General features: G+C 42.4%; 1 protein-coding gene across 2 annotated transcripts in view; it reads right to left on the bottom strand.

Annotated features, from left to right (window-relative positions):
- Positions 1 to 22,836, bottom strand: part of LOC6584927 (serine-rich adhesin for platelets) — a 34,690-nt gene that overhangs the window by 5,403 nt on the left and 6,451 nt on the right. For both annotated transcript variants that reach the window (XM_044007263.1, XM_044007264.1), the window contains exons 3-10: positions 9,120 to 9,183; positions 8,869 to 9,054; positions 8,210 to 8,724; positions 7,958 to 8,143; positions 7,634 to 7,899; positions 7,048 to 7,521; positions 6,001 to 6,981; positions 4,616 to 5,933 (exon numbers count right to left, since the gene is read on the bottom strand). In XM_044007263.1, coding sequence (XP_043863198.1) covers positions 4,616 to 5,933; positions 6,001 to 6,981; positions 7,048 to 7,521; positions 7,634 to 7,899; positions 7,958 to 8,143; positions 8,210 to 8,724; positions 8,869 to 9,054; positions 9,120 to 9,183 — 3,990 coding nt within the window. The remainder of the gene's footprint in view (positions 1 to 4,615; positions 5,934 to 6,000; positions 6,982 to 7,047; positions 7,522 to 7,633; positions 7,900 to 7,957; positions 8,144 to 8,209; positions 8,725 to 8,868; positions 9,055 to 9,119; positions 9,184 to 22,836) is intronic.

Below are 22,836 nucleotides of genomic sequence, written 5' to 3'. Positions count from 1 at the left end.
TCGAGCTTATCAGTTACTCCCGTGCTATCATTCGAATCTGTCGTACTGATTCTTGTTGCCGTTGCTTGAGTGGCTGCAGTTGTGATGTCCTCATCATTCACAATTTCATTCTCATCATCCAATTCTGCCTCAAGTTCATCTTCGCTTTCATCAGCAGATTCAGCAGTAGTCGGTTTCGCTGTCGATGTCGTGGAGGACTGATCTCTGCTTAAACTAACATAAGGGCGACGGGTGCTACTATCTGAGGTTTCTGGGCCCGTGGCTGTTGCATTCAAACGACGGGTATTCAATAGTTGTCTACGGGCTGTTCCATCCTCACCGGTCGAAGAAGTGCGGATTCCGACACCAGTCGTGCTCAGTTTCTCATTATCTGCTTCTTCCGTTCCATCATCCAAGTCGGCTTGGAGCTCATCGGTTTCATCACTTTCGGCAGGATTCTCTGTCGTTGCTCTCTGATTGAACCTAACTCTTTGACGAGTTGATGGTTTTGCCGTTGAAGTCGTTGTTGCCTGTACTCTATTTAGGTTTGAATAAGTGCGACGCGTGGTTTTCTCAGTGGCTGTTGAGTTATTTTCTTTACCTCGGAAACGCTGAGAGACTCTAGAGCTTGCGTCTGTTGTATTATAGCGACGGTTCTTTAAAAGTTGACCACGGACCGAAGTATCCTCAGGTCTCTCGTCATTATCGAGAGTCTCATTTTCACTTTCTACTTCTGCTTGAAGTTCGTCATTTTCTTCACTTTCGACAGTTGTTTCCGTAGTTATTCGCTGATTGAACCTAACTCTTTGGCGAGTTGGCCTCGAAGTTGATGTTGTTGTTGACTGCGCTCTATTAAAGTTTGTAAACGTCCGGCGCGTTGTAATATCTGAGTTTTCAGTGGTTTCTGTATTGTTTTCTTCTTGAGCAGTTCTTGAGTTTGTATTTGTTGCATTAAATCGCCTAGTTTTATAAAATGGATTGCGGCTCCTATTATTCGTTGTGATTTTAGTTTCTTTGGCTCGTTTGTCAGCCTCGTCTTCGACAATATCATTTTCGTCGCCCAATTCGGCCTCCAGCTCATCGGTTTCTTCGGGATTTTCCGTAGTTCTTTGATAGATATTTGAACGGGAATTTGGCTTTGTTGTTGATAACTGTCTATTCAAGCTGGCATTAACACGGCGCGCGTTGATGTCCGGAGTTACAGTCGTTGTCGTCCTATTGCCTCTGCCGCGATAACGTTGAGAAAAACTCTGCGCAGCTTTCGTGCTCGTCTCTAACTCATTTTCCCCGGCATCATCTGAATCGGAATTAGCTGCTGGCGTTGGTCGCCTAAAGTTGAATCGAGTGCGATTCGATCGTCCAGCGTGGCCATCTTCACGAACTTGTGGCGCATCTTCTAGTATAGATACCTTAACGATGCGTGACGTTTCGTTTCCCCTTGTCGTTGCTAGCTTTGTTTTGAAAGTTTTTCCCTGTCGATAGGGATTTTTCGTCAAACTGTCATCCGCGTCATCATTAGTATCTCTATCCGCATCTGCAGGTGTGCTTATCTGCTGCTTTCTGTTCTTGTTGCTCTCTCCAATTGCATTCTCAGCCTGCTCCTCTACTTTTGCCCCCGGGTGACCTACACTGACCCGGGGGTTTTCAATAAAAAATGACTCAATTCAGAGTTGATTTCGCGTGCCTGCTCCATCGCTTTACGATGATCCTCGTCCATGGAATCGTCGTCGTCCACGTCCGCCTCTAATGAATTGTCTGGTGTCCCATTATCGCTCACATTGAAAACTTCGTGAATCTGACGTTGAATGTCCACGGTGACGGTGTTCCCCGTCGGCGGCGTTGGCGTCTTGTCAATATATGTTATAGGTGAGTCCTTTACATATTGATAGTATTTGCGGCGATGATATATTGGCAGTGACAGCTGATCGTCGTGGTTGACTATCTGGTTAGCTGCAGGAATTGGCGTAGTCTCAGCTGCGGGATTTTTCTGGCCATTGGCGTGCAGGTTGTTCAAGGCTTTCACAAAGCTCTTTTGCAGATCCCTAAGGTTGTCAGTGCTTGCTGCGGCTGTTGCAGGTTCACTCGTCGTCGTCGTCGTTGTTGTTGAACTACTTGACGTTGTTGTTGTTTCCTCAGGCAATTCGGCTGTTGGGGGAACACTCGATTCCGTTGTGGTTACGGGTCGCTTAAAGTTCAGCACTCGTCTGGTTACAGTCACTGGTCGAGGTTCCTCTGCGGTAGTTGATGTTGTTGGTGGTGTCACTGTTGTCGTTCTCGTCGTTGCTGGACGACGGAAGCCTGTACGACGTGTGGTAGCTTCATGATCAACCGTGTCATCAGATGGTGGTAATGTTGTTTCAGCTGTCGTCGGAGTCCTCTCGGTGGTAGATATCCTTCTGCTCGGCCTTGTTGGTCTAGTGCGTGGACGGCGCGTAGTCGTAGCTTTGGTCGTTCTTGGGGCTGCAGTTTCTGAGTCCGGATCCTCTAAGTTGTTTTCGTTTTCGTAAATAAATTCCTCAACTTTTTCGCTCTCTATAGTCTCCTTGGGTTTCTTCAGGAGACGTCTGCGAGTCTTAGTCACAGTCGCCTGAGGTTGCTTGGAACGCTGTGCTTTACTGGCGAAGTCCAATGCCAACAGTGAGGACAGATCGGTGCTGCGGAACTTGGCTGAGCCACGATTCCGCGTAACGGTTCGCGGGGTTGTCGTGGCCGCCGGCTCGTGTACCTCATCGTATATGTACTCATATTCTGCCGGTTTCTCTTCCACAATTTTGGTATGGACACGCTTTACAACCTTACCAGCATCGAGTGTCCGGACGTAAGTTGTACGAGTCCGGGTTATGCCATTGCCCAAAGATTCAGTTTGGCTGCTTGTGCGATTGCGAATCGCTCCATGTGACGTGCGACTGTTAAGCTTCAAGCGTGCCGCGTCTCCAACATCAGACTTATCTTCTGGTGTTTCGCTCACTTCTTCACTATTAGAAATTGCAGTTGAGTTACTAACTTTCTCAGTTCGTTCCTGCTTATTGAGAGACTCCCGTGTTGCCTCCTGGTGGTTGTATTTGACGCGCTTGTTTGCATCAACGGCTAACAAGGAGGAGAGATCTCCCTCTTTGCGGGGACGGTAGTTGCCCCTAACGACGACACGTCGCTTTGGAAGTGGTGTGCTACTGCTGACGTCAACGTCAACATCTTTTGTAGAGTCCGGACTCTCCGTAGTGGTCGTAGCACGAGGGAAAGGACGTCGCGTGTGAGTTTTTTCTGTCTCTGTATTGCTTAAGGTCGAATTAGATTCACTTGACTCTGCACTGACTGACTTTTGGGAGGGACGTGAGTCAGTTGATGTATCGCTTGGGGCTTTCGATTTGCCATTGCCCGTTCTATTGGTGAAACGTGATGATGTAGGGGCTGTGTCCTTTGAGTTTGCAATTGTACTTTGCTCAGTTGTGATATCTTTGCCATCAATTAATTTCAAGGCCGACTCCTCTTTAGCAGCCTTAGGCTCTGCAGTAGTAATAGTTGTCGAGGCCGTAGAAGCTATGGGCTGTTCAGTTGTTGAGGTGGTGCTATCATCATCCAGCAATGACATGATTGTAGTTTCATCAGCCTCGTCTGATGGACTAGGGGTAGAGCTGACTTCACTGTCGGCATCAATTGCAACATTCACATCGTTTGTCGAAAGATTTGCACTCAGCGCTGTTTTCTTATTGTCTAGCTCCTTGGAGTCTAGCTCAGCTGCTGTGTTGCTATCATCAGAGCTGCCACTGGAAGCCGGTGCTATGGTCTTGCCACGTGGCTCATCGTCGATTATCTCAGCGGCAATGTTCTCATCCTCAACGCTTGTCTCCGTAATGAGACCGCCCCGTCGTATGGGCAGGGTTATGTGTTCTCGCTCGACTTCATCCAGCTTACGCATGAAGCTGGAGCTTCGGTCTTCGGTTAAATGAGCACCGCTGTTGTCGCGAACTATGGAAGCGTAGTGAATCTGTTCGTCACCGTGGCCACGACTGGAATTACGAGTTATGCTTTGGTAGTTACGCTTGCCAGCTGAGAGTGATCCTGATGGCACGCCCTCATCTAAGTTGACTTTAAAAGAGGTGCGTTGATCCTTAGAGCTCGAACTTGATTCAGAGCTAGATATAGTTGAGTCATTATTATTAGAAGTCAGAGTTTGACTTGCATCCGCATCGACACGATTTGAGGTACGAGTGATGCCTTGATAGCTGCGTCTTGTTGATTTAATTTCCAGTGTTGCCTCCGTTGTCTTGGTTGTCTCCTCAGTTGTGTCCCTTTCCTCTTCTGCATCCTCGATTGCCAGACGCTTGCCAGCATACCTACGCGAAAATTTGTCGTTGCTGTCGAGTGCATTTGGCAGCTGGACCGTACCTGTTGGCACTCGCGCGTTGCCCTGCCCTCCGCGCCATTCATACTTGGATTTCTTTGTCAATGTTTCATCGTTGTCTTTAGTGCTTAAGCTAGGGGAGCTAACTACGTCATGCCTTAAGATATTGCCACCATTACCAGCTACGTCTACGTCTACGTCTACTACATTTGTTGTTATGTTAGATTGGGTTGTTGTTGGTGGTGGGGTGTTTGTGCTGGTGTCCAACAACTCTTGACTATTATTGTCACTCACCTTGGGCCTATCCACAGTGGATAGACGCGTTTTGCCTACGCTCGCAACATCATCAATTTGTGTTTTGTTTTCGCTATCGCTATCATTATCGTTATTATTAACAGTGCGGTTGGTTGTTAAGGTTATAGGTTGTGGTTTAGTGGCAGTGGGACGTGTGCGACGTCTGGGATAACCGAAAGGTCTTGGACTAGATATGCCACCCAGCGAGTCTGTGTTAGTCGGGCTCAAAGGTAGTTCGGTTGTTTTCAGTTCAGGTTGTTTGGTTCTTTGTGGTGGTTGCCTTCTACCTGAGTAGGAGTTTCTAATGCTATTTACACTAGGATCGCCTCTACTCAAACCAGGAGAGCTACCAACATTGGGACTAGCATCGTTGATTGCTGCTGCTGCGGCGGCTATATTGTCTCTGTTTCGGTTGTTGTTGCGTCTGCGACTGGTTGTGTACTTAGATTGTGTCTTAGTTGCAGTTGTTGTTGTTACCTCGTTATCAAGATTGTTTATCTGATTGTCGCTGTCGTTGTCGTCTTTGTCGTCGTTCTTGGCTGTCTTGACCAGTTCAGGCTGCGTCGTTGTTTCAGTTGCTGTTGGCGTTAGCGTTGGGGTCGCAGCTTCTGTTAATTTGTTAGTCTTTAAGTCAAGGGCTGGGATCTGGGCCTCGTCGCTTGAGTCTTCAGCTGGCGGCAGTGTGCTCAATGGTAGCTCTAACATATCGTTAATGCCTTCAGCTAAGCTCAAGGAGTCAATGCTGTTGGTAGTTGGTACTTGGATAGTGGATGCTACAGTAGGTGTGGTTGTGGTTGTGGGTGTGGGTGTGGTTGTGGGCGTAGGTGTGGGTGTGGGTGTGGGTGAGTGGGTGTTGGTGGTACTAGTAGTTTGGATATTAGTATTGATAGTGCTCTCAATTGGTTCAGTGGTTTCGTTAATGATAGTGGCTGTTGCAGTGGTTATATCTGGTTGGGTGCTGAGTGGTGCTGGTGTGGTTGCTGCTACGTTGTTAATTTTCACAGTGTTGCTTCTGTTGTGGTTGTTGTTGGCCTTGGCAGTCTCAGCGCCGGTGCCACTTGTTGTGGTTGTTGTTGTTTCTGGTGTTGTGACTGTTGTTGTTGTTGTTGTGGTTCTGCGGCCAATGCTCGCGTATTTACGTGTATTTGTTGTTGCTGTAGTGTTGCTTTTATTTCTTGGTACCGTTACATTTTTCTGTTGTGGCTCATCCTCGTATTCGTCCTCATCCTCCTCAGCGTCGTGTTCACTAGCATCGTCGATCCCGACGCTGGCATCAGCGCTGCTCTTTGTGGGTCGCGTCCGTTCCAAGTATTTGTAGCTAAACAGAATGAGATTCAGGGCTTAGGTCTTGGAAATCAAAGTTCAGAATTTCTACACTTATTTACCGATTGGTTATCGAGCTAACTTCTGGCTCCGAGACTATGCTTTGCGGTCGTTCGGTGCTGCGTCCCCGGTTGCGGTTTAGAGTCGCGTATTGCTTGGTCTGCGTTTGTTCCCTGACGGCAAACGTCTGCTCGGACTCTGTCACCGAGTCTACCGGCGTGCCAGATGTTGTTGTCGTGGGCCGGGAGCGACGCAGGCTGGTGTACGATGGTGTGGCAGAGCTGATGGGACGCCGCGTTGTGAAGATCTGTTCCGACTTCTGCTCAGCTTCTTCCTCCTCACTTGCTTCGGGATCGTCCTTCGAGGAAACTTCGCGTTCTTCGTCGTCGCGCGAGACGCCGCGATTACGATTTATTGTCACATACTGCTTACGTTCCTTGAGGAAGCCATCGAATTCGGGAAGCTTTTCCAGACCTTCGTTTTGAGGTCCCTGTCGGCTATTGCCACGCAGTACCGAGGAGTATTTGGAATTGCCAGCTTGCGAGCTGCTATCGTCAGCGACAGACGATTCGGTGGTCTGTACCTTCGCTGCACTGAAGCGATTGCGTGAAAATGTGCCCAAAGTCTCTGGACGGCTCAGGACACGATCATACAAGGACTTGCTAATGGTCGAAGGTGTGGTTGGCGCGCCGTTAGAGAAGTTCTCCTTGAGCGTGATGGAGCCATCCTTGTTGCGCAGTAAGTGCTTCTCCAGCTGCTCGATGCCGCCCACCTTGCGGATAAGATCAATGAGCTCTTTGATCACCTGTGGATCCTCTTCAGCATCACTGGACTTGTTCGACGTTTGCGTATTATCGCCGTCCTCTTCGTACTCAAGCTCATCCTCCACAGGCGCCGCAGTCGTGGTTGTTGTGGTGCTGGTGACACGTGGATAGACAGGTCGCGCCACCGGCGCCGCTGTCACCCGATTGTATCTGCTGGTTGGGCGTGGCGTAGTTGTCGTTGTTGTGCTGGTTGAAGTCACTGGCGCCGCAGTTGTCGATCTGTGTTCGAGCAGTGGACAAGGGAAATAAGAAACTCGCTTTGAAGCTCGATCAGATAATACTTACTTCTTGGTCTTGCATGGGACGTTGCGCGCGAAATCGCATGAGTCTGCAGCGGGATTGAAGTAGAGTCCAGATGGACAGGTAAACTGATGAGCCACAATGCCCAGGCCAGATGGACCGCTGTCCAGGCACCAGTAGTACTTCTTGCAGTCGCGTGGATGCTGGAAGAAGCCCTCCTCCTCGCACTTGAAGTCTGAGCCGGGATCAGGCGTTGTGGGTGGCGCTGGCGTCGTCGAGCCCCTTCCGCCAATGTACAGCGACGATCCCTTGGGTTCGGTCAGCCTAATGGTGGTCGTAGCTGGCGTGGTCGTTGTGCTGCCTCTGCTGCCAGGTCGCCGGGCTGCACTGGAGCCACGTGAGCTGGACTCTGATTCGGAGTTCAGATGCTTTCTGGTGCTGGTGATGCCATTCTCGCGACTTCTCGAGCGCAGCGGCTTCTGAGGGCCAACGGACTTGGCGACTTCATTGATGCCCAGGCTGTGAAGGGATAAATAGAAAAATGTCATAGATTAGGTTTGACCTTAGATGTGGGGGACTGTACTATTCCAACACGAATATCTTGATGGTCTTGATCTTGATCGATATTTACCCATATGCATCGAACATTGCCTCCTTGGCAGCCTCAATCAGGGGATAAGGCTTGCCAGTGCATGTTCCACGGAAGTCGTCGTTGTCTATGGCCCAGAACATAATGCCACCCAAGCCGTGGGCGACCACATACTCGGCCTTCTTGCGCACAATGGCCTCGTCGTCATAGCCGACCCATTGATTGCGCCTGTAGGCATATGGGCCCATGACATTGGGGTTGGGCTGCACCACGGTCCATTCGGAGTCTTCCTTAAGTGTCTGACAAATCTGTACAGGGAACGCTAGTTAGTACGTGTCTGTTATAAAGGAGCAACTAGGCATCTACCTCATAGTAGGCCAAATAGCCCTTTTCTCTCGTGGCATCGCCCTGTTCACCTGGTCCCTCGGAGGGGGCGCCGAGCTCGGTGCTCTCCTCGTTGATCAGCGTGTACGAACGGCCGTAGGTTGGTATGCCCAGCACCAGCTTGTCGCGATCGGCGCCAGCTTTGAGATAATACTTGATGGAATAGTCCTGAAAGGCGACGTAGATAAATGAGTTTATGTTGCACATTTCGATGGGCGGCACTCAAGTTCTTACAATGTTTAGCTCCGCATCGTAGTTGTACTCGGAATCATCCTCCAGGGAGTAAAGTGGCGCATGGTGGTTGACCGACGGCTCATGCGACGAGTGGAAGTCGTAGGTCAGCACATTGAACCAATCCAGATACTTGTTAAGCTTCGGCACGTCGTAGCCCTTGTCAATGTACTCAATGCCAGCCGGCACGGCCATGGTGAGCAGCAGTCTAGAGCGGCCTGTCTTCTCCGCTTCGCGTTCGAATTCGGCTCTCAGTTCCTGCACGAACTGCGCGTAGTTGTCTCGGTCGCGCGGCTTGCCGCCCTCACGATGGGCGGGATATTCCCAATCCAGATCGATGCCATCGAAATGATTCTGGCGCAAGAACTTCAAGATGTTCTTGATAAACTGTTGGCGCCGATCGGCACTGGCCACCAGGGGGGAGAAACGGGACGAGGCCTCGTTCCAGCCGCCAATGGCAATCATCGTCTTCAGCTGCTTGTTGTAGGTTTTCAGCCCGGTGAATTTTGCATAGCCGCCTGCGGAAGTTGGGTAGGACAGAGTCAGAGAGGAGGGACAGACAGGGTGGGAGTAGGGCGGAAATTGAAGTCGAGTTGAAATGAAATTCAATTTATTTCAATTATGCACTGCTATGTCTCTGTGTGTGGGCGTGTCTGGCTTACCCTGCTCTATATCCTGATACTTGTCAAACGGCTTCATTTGATTATCCTTGGTAAATCCACCGAATGCGTACACCAAATGTGTACACAAATACGGATTTATGTTCTGGGGATTGAATTTGGCTGTCCCCGGTCGATACACACTCCAGTTCGTATAGTAGCAAACCACTCGACCCTCGCCACTCGCAACTGCAACGCAAACATTAGACATCAAAAAATACAAAAACAATCAAGCAATCTCCCGATACTCTTACCATTGATACAGTAGGCTAGTGCGCAGAGGAGAAAGAGGGTTTGCCAGGTCGCTCCACGCCGGAACTGTAAGCGAAGCAATAGAAATAATAAAAATGTTTGAAGTATTAGCGATGAATATTTAAATCATAATAATCTAGGCATTGACACAGTGACATCGATGGCCCAAGATGCGGACGTTGGAGACAAGATTCAGTGACAAAAATATATCAAAGCAATTCAACCACGTCAAATTCCCATGAAGGTCGACCCCAACACTAACACCAACACCAACACCAACTCTAACATCTATCAAAACACGTTACACAACCTTATGACTTTTCTATGCAAATTCAATCCATTGAAATACAACAGCAAGCCGACTTTATGCTCGCTCTTTGTTGTGGGTTTCCAATGCGGTGGGAAGTCACAGAGCTGTCGCTGCGGGCGCTTCAAATGAGGAAGCAGCTCAGGTGCCAATAATTCAACCAGTTGCTGCGCTCCATTGCATAAGCTGCATAAGCTGTGCGGCAATTAGGGCAAATGCCCAAATGGAAATCCAAGTCTGTCAACCATGCTACCAATCACACGTTCGTCAATTAAAAAGTGTGTGTGTGTGTGTGTGTTGGCTAGTGTAGCTGTATGACTCGAATTACAATCATTCCCGCAGGACTCCATCCTCAATATATAGAAAGCATTGCTTAAGCTCAGCTGCTAGGAAAGGCTTTTGAGGCGCAGGTATTACGCAGTCGTTCACACCTGACATTCTTGGGTGATAAAAATAACCCAAATTCAGCGAATTGAATGCAATATAAATACCGAGTTTTTAAATCGAAATGCCAAAGTTTGGTAACATCGTAAAGACAACAGGCTCAAAGCAAAGCTAAGCAAACAATCATGGCTTATATTACAGATGTATGTTATATATTTTATGGACCACCTTACATACGCCGCGAATTTTGGACAGCTGAAAGAAATCATAGACAAAATTGAGAGACTACAATATACCCTGGAACTGGACAAAATGGAGTGCAATTGTCTTTGCACGGTAAATCTGTTTAGGCTATGGTAAATGCATAATAAACGAGGCATATTTAGTTCTCAATATCTCTATGTGTGTGTGTGGCTAATGATGACGATATATGGGACTTGTTCGGGTCTGCTTACTGGCATATATTACTCAAGAATCTATGTATGTTGCAATATTTGCATATACTCATTTGTTAATTTTTGTTTTAAATGTGACATTTTAACTTGAATAAATTTGTCTATTTCGCAAATGTTGGCTCTTTATAACTATGTTAACTATATCTGTACATATATATTTACTACTAATATTATATACACATATATATAAATATTTATATAAAAGCCTTTTCTCAGCAACTGCCCATTCATATATGTACATGTTTATTAATGACAGCCTTCATTCATCTTCTCCATTCTTCTACTTCTTGTGCATATATGCCCATTCATACGCCAGCACATATATACAGGGTATAATTATATAAGAAAGCATAAGAAACAACAAATAGCGGCAGTCTGTTCATGGAATGTGCGTGTATGCGAGTCATGCCGGTTTTTATATTACACACACTCACACACACACACATACGCATGCACGTACGCACGTACGCACACACAGTCGCATTCATTGATCGAAGCCGAAGTTAATTTTACACAAACAGAAAAATATAAAAACAAAAAACTTGAAAGATTTGTATTTGAGTGAAAAGTGGTAAAAACGCCAAGTGGGGATCGCCATCATCTGCAATAATTTGATGTTGTCTTTGGCTAATTAGCAGAGCTATAGGTAGGAATACACGCATATGTGTGCGTGTATTTATATGGTTCACAGCATTGTCATGTATGTTTTCTATTTATTAATTTGAGGCTGAAGGAAATAGCAGGAAGCTAACTCTTTCTTTTATGAGCCGATTATATAAGCAGCGGCTAAAGTATCTCATTTTCAGCTCAATTTTATTATTTGTGTAAATGGCGCCCAAAACGAAAGCTCCACCATACAGCAAAGACTCAATGTCTATAGACGGACCAAATCAATTGATTTCAAAACGAAGTTTTCTTTTTGGAAGTCTCGTAATTTTGTATAGCCCCAGATATGTAACAATATCGTGTGTGTTTACTGGAAGTAGTTGGAATCGTACAATACAAAAGTAATAGTATTTATAAATTATAAATGTTAATTTTTGTTCAATTAAGGTTTAATATATACATATATATATTTTATTATTATATTAATTATTCATCAATATATCTAATAATGAATTTGTAACAAAAAGGTAACAAATTCAAAGTAAATTTTTAAAGCCAGCTTCAATTTAAAAAAAAAAAATATATACATGCTATTAATTATCATATATATATATTATTTTAAAAATTTGTTTAAATATAATATATAATAATAATAGAATTAAAATTTATTACTATCCTTTAATACAATAAAAAAAAATAAAAATAAAAATAAAATGTTAAAAATTGTATAAATTATATATCAATACATAGGCTTTTTTTTTTTTTTTTTTAAGTAAATTGATAATTGAAATAAATATACATTTAAATCATATTAATTATTTAAACCTTTATGAATTAATTATCGCTATAATAATAAGAGTTATATTTAATTACAAATATAACAAATATGTATATTGAATGAATAATAATAATATAATATTGAATAAACAAGAAAAAACCAAGTGAAATGTCTAATTTTTTTTCTTTTTACATTTAATTAATTAACTTCAAATATAAAATCTACTAAAAGTTGTATTCAACTAAAAAACAAAAATTGTTATTCAAATATTAATACATTTGTCTTTCTTAGATGTAATATTACCCTAATCTCATCTAAAAGCCTTTCCTAAGCTCACAAACCAGTCTACATGAAGTTCATTTCACGCAATACTCTGGGCCAAGTCGCCTCACAGCAATAGCAGAATGAAAAGCATCCACACCAACAACAAATGCAAATCATAAATAAAGCATCAATAAAGCATAATTTCATAAAAATAAACCTCCATTCTCTGTCCTACAAATTACTCGGTGCCCAGCCAATCAAATGACTAAGCAGCAAATTGTTTTTAACTCGGCTTTAATGACAGAGTGGAGCTGCGGACGGGAGATGCGTCGATAGATGCCCAAGTCATGTGCGCTTAATGAAGAGAAGAGAAGAGTCGAGTGCGTCGATTGTTGATTGTAAAGAAGGCAGCGAACTGTTCGGGGCGTGGAATGTGTTTTCATATAATAGTTTGAGTAACATTTCGAACGCACTTGCGACTGCCACTCGACGACAAAACAGCTAACAGCCAACAGCCAACAGCTTAGCAACTACTTGGGCCGCAGCGCTTTCCCCCTCAAGCCAAAATCAAAGCCAGAGCCGTAAGTCGTTAGCCGTATCCATATCCGGCACTAGTTGGAGTGTGCCATTTGCAAGGCACTTGTGGGACAAAGCATTTTGGTCGATCCACTTGCAGAGGGAACACACACACGCACATACGCACACACACACATACATACATATAGTTATTTATATTTAGGTAATGGTCTATTTACTGAGTGCCTGAGTGAAGACCAAAATATATTTGATTGAGCATGGCTCAGCAAAAACAACAACAACAACAACAACAACAATAAATGTCTATAAGACGACTTTTAATTTACATTTATACATGGCCATAATTTACATTGGTTGTTGCTGCTGTTGTTGTTGTTGTTGCTGCTGTTGCTGCAGTTGTTGTTGTCATTTCGTCTGTCGCACGCATTGCCTAACATTTCTTTATTATCGATGGCGAAACGACAAGCAAATGCAGCCGGCAGCTGCTGAAAAAATCGTATTGCGTACAAATTGCAAATTGCAATGAAACGCTCAAGCCGAAGCTGAAATTCACAGCCAACAAAATATCTAAATAAAATGCCAGCAATTCAGATTGTACAATAGCGGCGCATGGGCATTGATTGGCCAGCGGACTGCGGACTGCGGACAAATTTGTCAATTTGACGCCAAAGATGAAAAACTCATAGTGCATGCATGCATGCGGCATGTACATGCATGCATGCCACTTTGGGCAACTGCAGCAATCGCTCCAAATCGGTCCGAGTCCCTTGCATTTAAAGGCATATCGACTCGATTGGCCGGGGTGACGACAACAGGTTCAATTCGAGAATCTCTTTAAAGAGCTGTCCCCAAAGTGCAGACACGACCAGAAGAGAGACAACACGGCCGGCCACTAAATAACAACTTCTTTTTATGCCAGCCAGTTGGCTGATGATGTCGATAAGTTGCAACACGGCAACCGCTGGACAACTGTGGCACATATATTTGCCTCTGTTGCCAGCAGCAGCAGCAGCAACAGCAACAGCAGCAGCAGCAACTGCAGCTGGAGCCCAGTTTCTTATGTAAGCCAGTCAGTCAGGCAGTCGTTACGCCTGCAAAAACGATTTCGCATATAGTTACTGCGTACATAATTGCAATAGTATCTCATCCACAGTTGTTGCTGCTGCTGCTGCAGCTGATGTTGCTCTCGTTACTGCTGTTAACTTGGTTACAGTTGCTGCTGTTGCTGCTGCTGTCGATCGCTTTGCATAGAGTCTGTCCCGCGTTGGCCTTGAAAATTAAACTGGCTATTTAAGCATATGCATGTACATTCGCATGCATATGTATGTACGCATGTGGCTTTAATTGCCCATGATTGCCTACAAGTGTGGCTGCTGCACTTACTCACAATGGCCCGCTGAGAATTCGCATTAGAATTGGCAATGGCTTATGAAACTTATGAACGACCCACATTTCAACTTTTGTAGTAGGCAATGTCAAATGTGATCAGTCCTTGACATGAGTTAGTTGCTGATCTACATATACATATACGTGTATGTAGTCAGTCTGTTTATTATTAAAATAAATCAAAGCTTAGCCATATTTTACCTGATAAGCAAAGATCTTTGAAATGGACAATCAATGGGTTAATAACATTAGTTTATGATGCCAACTATCTTTTATTTATCAATTGTATTATTATTTATTTTTTCAAATTTTAGGTTTAATTAAGATTAGACATAGACAGCCTTACGTTTGGTTATGGAAGACTCTAAGGAAAAAACATGAAATATATATTTTTCAATTGAATAAGATCATCAAATCTGCAGACTTCTTTCCTATATAGTTATCAAGGACTCTGGACTTTGTCTCCATAAATATTTATATATGTAAAATATGCATGCAAAATTTGATTTCATCTCTAAATTTTCTCTCATAGAATTAACTAACCCACTCTTTATATTAATTTTGTTTATTTTACTCTATATTTTTATCTAAGTGAAATATTTAATGAATTTTGAAAAATATATTGAAGAGTTTTTCTTCATTTAAAAATTTTTTTCTTTACAAAATGTTAATTTTTATACTCATTCACGAAAGTGAATTAGTTTTCATTATTTTTATGCCAGTTTTATTTTACACAAATGTTCAGTGTACTTAAAATCAAATCGAAAAGTCGAAGCAAATATTTTTAAGCTAAAGAGACGAAAGATGAACTTATCGAAATTGATTAATCGGTCCTGATCAAAGATATAAACTCATTAGACTCTATCTGCTTCGTAAACTTTTACAATGTACCCAATAACTCCCAAATCAATAAACAATAAACCCCCACTTTCAACGAATTTCAATGGGTATAAAGACTGCCAAAGATATTCTTGCCCAAGTATTGAAGTGTTTAAGTGTTTAAGAGGTGTCTTAAAGGCAGAAATATGCATTCCTTAACGCTTTTGATTTATATTATTAATGACAAGCTCAAGTCATTTCCATATCCATTGTATATTACTTTGAGCATAAACATAAACATCGTCGAGTCGCATCTTTGGAGGCGATGAGAAGTTGTCAACCTTTTAAGTTTGATCGCTAAAGATTTGCCCTTCACTTCGGGTAGGCGTCACCATAAACTCCAACACCCATAGAAGCACGCGAATGTGCCATGGAGGCAGTCGAGTCTCCCAGACACAATGTACTTCTGTTCAATTTGGCTCTGTAATTTGAAGGCAGTTGAGCGCATAACGGCACTATCTGATATTTTCGATGGTGCACGTAGCCGGGCCAGAATTTGCGGCACGTCGAGTCACGTAGCGTCACGTTTCACGCACTCGAGCCCCAAGCCAATGTCAACGCCCCGCAGAGATCAATGCCTGGCGGAATTGCGTATACGCCAGGGGCGCGGCACACACATACATATGCAGATCAAAAGCACTCGGAGCGAAGCCGCCGCCGTCTCAGCACGAGTTGTGCAATCGAAAAGCTTAACATTTGAAATTTGGATTAAAGTGCAGCCAGCGGAGCATAGGCCCAGCCAGATGCACTTTTGCCTCGGGTGCAGGTGCGCCACTTATATAAAGCAAAAGTCACAAAAACTAGCAAACATGAGTGAGTGGATGGTCACGGGCGATAAGGTGGCGCATTTAGCATCGCATTTTGTCGAGATTTATGCCGTGTGAATCCAAATGTCCCATTGTTGGCCAATCCAGCCCAACAAGATGCATTATTAACGTGAGAAATTTAGTGGCCCATTCTGAATTTTGACCCAAGGTATTTGCAATTAAGCAACAATGAACAGACAAGAGTGCTAGCATGTAGTCGAGTGGCCCTGACTGTGAGCTGCCCTGTAGCCAGCGAGCTCACCAGCTGGAGCCCCGCTTCTATAAACAAGAGTTCCTAAAATATCGATATTTATCGATAATTAAGAAATGTGGGAAGACACTCTGAGAGTTATGATAATAAAACATGAGCATATAAGTTAAGCTGAAATAAGGTATTTATCGATATACAGTAAAGTGACTAAAGTTCAGATCGATAATAATCAAGCTTGATATCTATATTTATCGATTTAGGTAAATGTTTAGAATATGGATTAGTTCTATACCCAGATGAACAAACACACAACGTATACAAATATTTTTTGAGGAAACTAGTTTATCGATAATTAGTTGTAGAACGTGGCTTGACATTCATGTCGATAGACACGCGACAAATAGGCTTTAACGAAACGTATTTGAAATCAATATCTAATATTAATTTCTGTGCCCGATTAAAAGTACATATATGATATATGAAAACTTATTTAAAATTGAGATTTATCGATATACAGTAATGGGAGACTTTGGTATATAGATTGATAATACACCAGCTGAAGTCATATGACAAAAAAAGTATGAATGGGCATTAATTGACTCAGGCAATGACACCGTCTTATCCACTGTCAATGTCAATGACTTTAGCGATGCGATGGAAACACAGCATCTATATCAATATCAACATGAACATCAACATCGCACGACAGATCTAGAAACCTGCAATAGTGTGAACTTTCATTATTGGCCGCCGGTTTGCCATATCGGCTGCTGCTGCTGCTGCTGTTGGTGGCGCTGCGGCTGCTGGTGAAATTCAGCTGATCCTGTCTTCTCTAGATGAGCGCCAAATACAAAGAGTTGCCGGGGCTAAATCGCCAATTATGAGCTAGTCGATGCCGCAGCTGACAACGACCACGCAGGAGTCACTGAGTCAGAGCAGTCATTGACTTTGAGTTGGAGTTGGAGTCGGAGTCTGAGCTTGACTGGATGCAACCAGTTGGATACTCCTCGGCTTTCTTAATCGTAGAGCGCCGAAAAAGCGAAAGTTGTCATTAGCCAAGCCATTGATGATATCGCCGGATGTCTAGCAGTTGAACGGGCCAGTTCATTTGGCAGTTGGGATGGGGCTGAGATTACGGGTGACTGCTTTTCGGCCGTTTGGGGCTTGGCAATCGCCGATTGGGTCAACATCTGCGGCGTACACGAAAAAAGAAAACGCGAGTCCCATTTCCATTTTCAATGTTTGCCAAAGCGGTTTCATACACCCAGACACACACACTCACACACACACAGCTCGTCTGCTCGATGCATTATCACTCATGTGTGCCAACCAGCGACTATCTATAGAGCTCGAGTCGAACGTGTTGCTGTCAACTGAAAGTTGCCGCTGATCGGTGATCGATGATCGATGATCGATGTTGCCAAGGCCGAGCACATCAAATCATTAAAGCACCCAAATCAGCAACTAATCACTGGCTGTGATTAGAAATTCATACAACTCCTCGCTAACTGATAACTGGCTGAGGCTGAACTAGTTATGATATTTGCACGTTTACTTGTATTTGAGAGAAATCTTGGATGATTAATGATACTTTCAGACGTTTCATGCTGCGTTCGAGTGTTTACGCTACATTGATCTTTGCTAATCTGATCAATTAAAATTATTATAATGAGAGAATATATATTTATGCTGATGGATAGTTCCATGTTCAAGATTCAGCAATAGATATTGGCATAATCTCGATTACTTTGGATAGAAAATGAAAACATTGAAAGCATAGAAAGCATTGCTAAAATATGATTTCAATGTAGATAAACAATTTTTGCATTCAGCAATAACGTATGGTTTATCATTACTCTAATTGAGACAATTCTACGTAAGATTGGCTTGATGGGAGAGCAAAAATTTTGAATGGAACCTTATTAGAATTAATTTCTCTTTCACTTCAACAATTTGCAGGCACTTTAAGAAATGTAACGCCAAATACGAGCAAAAGCCTCTATCAGCTGTTGAATGAGTAAGATACATACGTAATAGAAGAAAGGAGATGAGACTCAACAGAAATGATCCACTAATTTAATCCTTTTTTACGCACAATTCATACTGAATTTATCTAAAATTCCAAAAACATCTTCGAATTCTCACTTAACTAAATGAAGAAGTGAATAGTGTATACCTATAATGTTTGTTATTACAAATACAATTTTATACTCATATATTCTGTGGACTAATATCTTTGATAGAATCTTCAATGTTAAAATATCTGAGAAATTTCGTTGCGTCCAATGCAGAATTAAAAAATCAAATGTTATACTAAATGTGCTTAGGTTTGTTATATATTTAATTACAATCAATAAATATATGTATATTTATATAAACATACAAACACAATCATTTATACATACATAAAAGAAACATTTTATAATTAATTAATAGAACTGGTTGACAGAGTTACTTTATCGCTTCAATTATAGGTTCTTTCAAATCCAGCTCATGACACAAGCAAACATAAAATAACGAGGGGAAAAAATAAAACGTTAAATGTCAAAGCTACACTGCACTACAAGCAAATGAACTGATTTATTCAAAGCAGCAACCGCAGATCTAATGAAAACTCGCAGAGGCATTGAGTCACGGGTGAGGAATTTCAATGACTGCCGCAATTCCGCTTGAGCCGAACAGACCCGACGCGACCAGACCAGAACAGACTCGATCCAACCCGACCAGACCAGTGGCTTGGACCTCAGTATACCACAAAGTAGCCAGTCCGAGCAGAGCTAAGCTGTGGTTGCTATTAAAACGAATCTAATTACAAGACCTGCATTAGCAATGAACTTTCATTGCGAGGCAAAGTGATCTGGAAACCTGGACAGTCACAATTGAAAGTTAGCCAGGGATGCAAAAATACTTTTTTCCATGAGAATTTAGTTTAATAATGCTGCGTCTCTTTGAGAATGCCAACAAGAAACTCATTGAGCAGAAGTACCAAATTGTAATTATTCAAGAAAAAAGAAGGTCTTACAATTTACTTTCATCGCGAGTTAAGATCTGTTGCTAAGATGTCAATGCTCTAATGGTATTATTCTCTTCTATTAGAGTAGAAAGAGAGTAGAAAGTACTCGAGGTGAATCTATTCCATCTGTGCTGCTGTCTATCCAGAGAGCATATCCAAGTGAGATTGACACTGGAATCTACCCAAGTCATTCACTTGCAGAGCAGAGCTTTCCTACTAGTTTCATTTAATGCATTGAGGTGTGTTAGCGTCACGGGTGAAATTGGCAGAGCTCAAATGCTGCTGACTTACAATTTGACAACTAGTCGCCGGATTAACGGTCGCCGCACGGGCCAATGGCAATGAAATTACGTCAAGGCACGAATGGCTTAATGAATACATCATGATCGGAGAAAGCCGCTCTGCATGTGGACAAAAACTAGATGCGAATGAAAAGCGAAAGGCCAGGTAGAACGAGTGAAAATGTCTCAAAATACGTATCTGAATCGATCATCGGATCACTGCCAGAGCCACAAGTCTGCATTAGCCAGCCCCAGAGTAGTATGGGCATCAATGAGCATGAGTACGAATTTCATCAATTAGCCGGGCTGCCAAGTAAAATCGAAAGTTGATCTCTGCAAGGCAGCCTCTTCGTTTGCTCGCCAATTATCATTTACGATCGCTGTCTTAGCGATAATTAGCTTCGCTAATTCGACGCCAGCCAAGCAAATTAGCGCGCAGAGAGCTCTGGTGCCATAAGCCTTAATGCTTGGCCAAGTAAAGTATTTTTATAAGCCTTTTATTGAAGAGGCGTCTGCACCACTTATGCAATATTTTCACAGCAAACACATGTAATATACAAAACTACCAAAATACAACAAAAACTGAGAAACACAAATAAACCGAAGCCAAATGAGAAAGAAACAGACGAGAGTTACGTAAGCGGTGCGCCCTTTTAAGCTCACAAACTGGTTTATCATATAAATGTATACACATATAACATTATATACTATATATATGAAGACATATTTAAAAAGTATTTGCCATTGTTAGCCTATACATAGATACAAATATGTAGCATATTCAATTATGTTAAAATCATGTCACAGTTATGTCAAATTAGGTAACATTTGAGCCATCCCAAAAGAAAACTGTTTGAACAAAGTGATTCGAGTTCAGTTAAAGTGATTTAGTTAAGAGTCTCTAAGATTAAGGGAGCAGTTCGAGCAGTTCCATACTTTACAGACCCTAATCTATATATGATTTTCTATCTTCTATTTGTAATTTTCCTTGAAAGAAGAGGAAATTGATAACTGCATTTACCGTAAGATTTAACCATATAAGTTGCTATGGCTGTAGCTCTTAGGATTTGATACAATAGCTGAATCAATTATGAAAGACATTACTTGGAATCAAAGTGCATCGGAGGATTTTAGACATATGTACATATATCTGTAAAAAGAGACGGATTAAGGGGGAGAGATAGATCGGCGAACACGGGCAGTTAGATTCGACTATTGAATTCCGTATTATTACAGTGGAATAATAGTAATACACATTAGACTGGATTAGATAGATCAGATAATAGATACATAGTTACAAACTCAGTCTCGCCTCCATCGGCAGTGCATTAGGTATACTTTAGGTATACATACATTAGGAATACTTTATAGAGCCAATCACGCCTTCCTCTACCTCTTTCATGCATTCGCACAAATCCATTAAACTCTCAGCTCACAGATTTAATGAGCTCAGCTTATGAAGAGCTGAAGCCAAAGCGACTGTTAGCGAATGCCACTAAAAAAGAAGGCAAAGTCAGAGAGCGTGGATTATGCCTGTCATTTGGCATATGAGAAGAAAGAGAGCGGCTTGAGCGGAAGACCCAAGGCGGAAGATGTTTGAAAAGTAATTTGCGCACCATAAAGATGCTGACCATTGTTGGCTAAGATAACACTAGGTTTTCCGCTGGATCGTGATAAGCTAAAGCTTATACGAGTGCATAGAAGGAAATAAATTCATAGTTGGAAGAAAAAACATTGTATTTGCTTAAATAAATATATTTTTTTATGTTCCTCTAGGGAAAACCAAAGATATGTAAGCAATTTAGATATAAAACAAGTAAGAAGGCTCCAGTCGAGACTGCTCGACTAGGAGATACCCTGAACCCCCTAAGCTGATATTCTAATCATTCTGCACTTTTATGCACACATACATACACATGCATCCACACGCACGCATAAGCCTGCGCTCTGCTAACTGCGCAGTAAGCAGCGACTGCGCTTGGGCTGCGCTGCAGTGTGGGCAATATTAAGAGAATTTATTTGTTGAATAATTTCTTTTGTAGACACACAATCTTAATGAAACTTTCAGAGCGTAAGCATATGATTAAAATGTGTGTACAATCCAAAGCACAAGTCTCTAGTACTTGAAATGCGTTTTTTACAAATTGGGGGCGAAGGGGGCGTGGTATCCAAAATCTGTAAATTACAAAATCTTTGTGTCCATTAACTCTATATACAACGCAAATTTGGAGTCTCCAGGTTTAAAAGTGTTCAAACTAGGCTGAAAAAACCAAGTCGATTTTTCGATTATTCTCGATAAAAAAGTTATCGGATGAGTTATCGAAAAAATATGATAAACTTGTACTGCCTATGGTATACACGAGTATGCATGCCAAATTTCAGCTCTCTGGCTCTTATATCTTCTGAGATCCTTTTGCTCATACGGACGGACGGACGGACGGACGGACAGACGGACAGGGCTATATCGACTCAGCTCGTCGTCCTGATCAAGAATATATATACTTTATGGGGTCTGCGATGATTCCTTCTGCCTGTTACATACTTTTCACAAAACCATTATACCCTGATTTCCCATTTTCAATGGGTTCAGGGTATAATAATTACTTATAGATAATGCAATAATGGATATTATTCAGTCAAAAGATTGGGACTACCTATTTTTTATGACTTTATATTCATATTGTTAATTGATTACTATGATAAGAAATGACTAATATACTATAAGTCATATTTGTTATCCAAAGTGGTTCAAGCTGTATTCAATCGTTGCCTTCTCAATACTCTATTGATACAGTTATATACTCAATAATTGTTAAGCATAGCTGATTCGAATTTAATTTATTTTATTGTATATTTTATGGAGGAGTCAATACCAACACCAATACCAATACAATAAACCAATCTTATATAGGGAACTTAGAGAACAATGAAGCTAATGCAATTCCCAACAGATTTTTAATTAAAATTGTTTGTTCAAAATTGTCTTCAAGTCTTCTAATTGTTGGTAAGGAGAACTCGACCCTCGGCCAAAAGCTGCACAAAGCTGGCCTACTTGTGTCAGGTGGCAAACAAAGAAGCCAACAATTGTTGCCAAATCTCATTGGCCGCGGCATATCGGCTGCACAATATTGTACAGATATACAGCCATATATAAATATCTATATGTATATGTATATGTATATGTATGTGAATAAGTTGTATAAGCCAGGCAGCATGGGCATTGTGCAGCGATTGTTCAGTTGATTTGGATTGATTCATCGTTTGTGTGAAATCACATTCTTTAAGTAAATACCAATTGAGGGTCAGTTGGCTTGTCATTTGGTCATTTGGCACTTCAATATCTCAGGAATTTCAGCACTCAGCTGCATGCTGCCAGCTCTTGTTGTTGTTGTTGTGGTTGTTGTTGCCGTTGCCGAGGGGCCGCAAGCAAAACAAGTTTAAATGCCAGAAGCGAGGCAATTTTAATGTGTTTTCTCTTGAGTTAGCTTTGGCTTAAAAAATTAATTTATAACTTTGCTTTTGCCACAGTTCGACTCGCACAGCAGGTCGACCTTCAAGCCATATAAAATTGCACATTTACAGTTACGAGTGTGTTGTCGTGACACAAATTCAAGTGTTCTCTCTCTCTCTCTCTCTCTCTCTCTGACCTCATCCAACGAGCCCGTTGCTAGCCGATAGCGATAGAGAGAGTAATGAAGAGAGATAGATAGAGGGAGAGAGAGATAGAGAGAGGGAGAGAGAGAGATAGAGAGACATTTGCAGAATCAGTTAGCATATACCGATCTACATACGTATGTATATGAGACTCTGGG

This window comes from Drosophila mojavensis, unplaced genomic scaffold (genome assembly GCF_018153725.1).
Source record: "Drosophila mojavensis isolate 15081-1352.22 unplaced genomic scaffold, ASM1815372v1 contig_136, whole genome shotgun sequence".
NCBI classification, from domain to species: Eukaryota; Metazoa; Arthropoda; class Insecta; order Diptera; family Drosophilidae; genus Drosophila; species Drosophila mojavensis.
The sequence above is the reverse complement of the archived record's forward strand: the minus strand, read 5'-3'. Positions and strand labels throughout refer to the sequence as shown.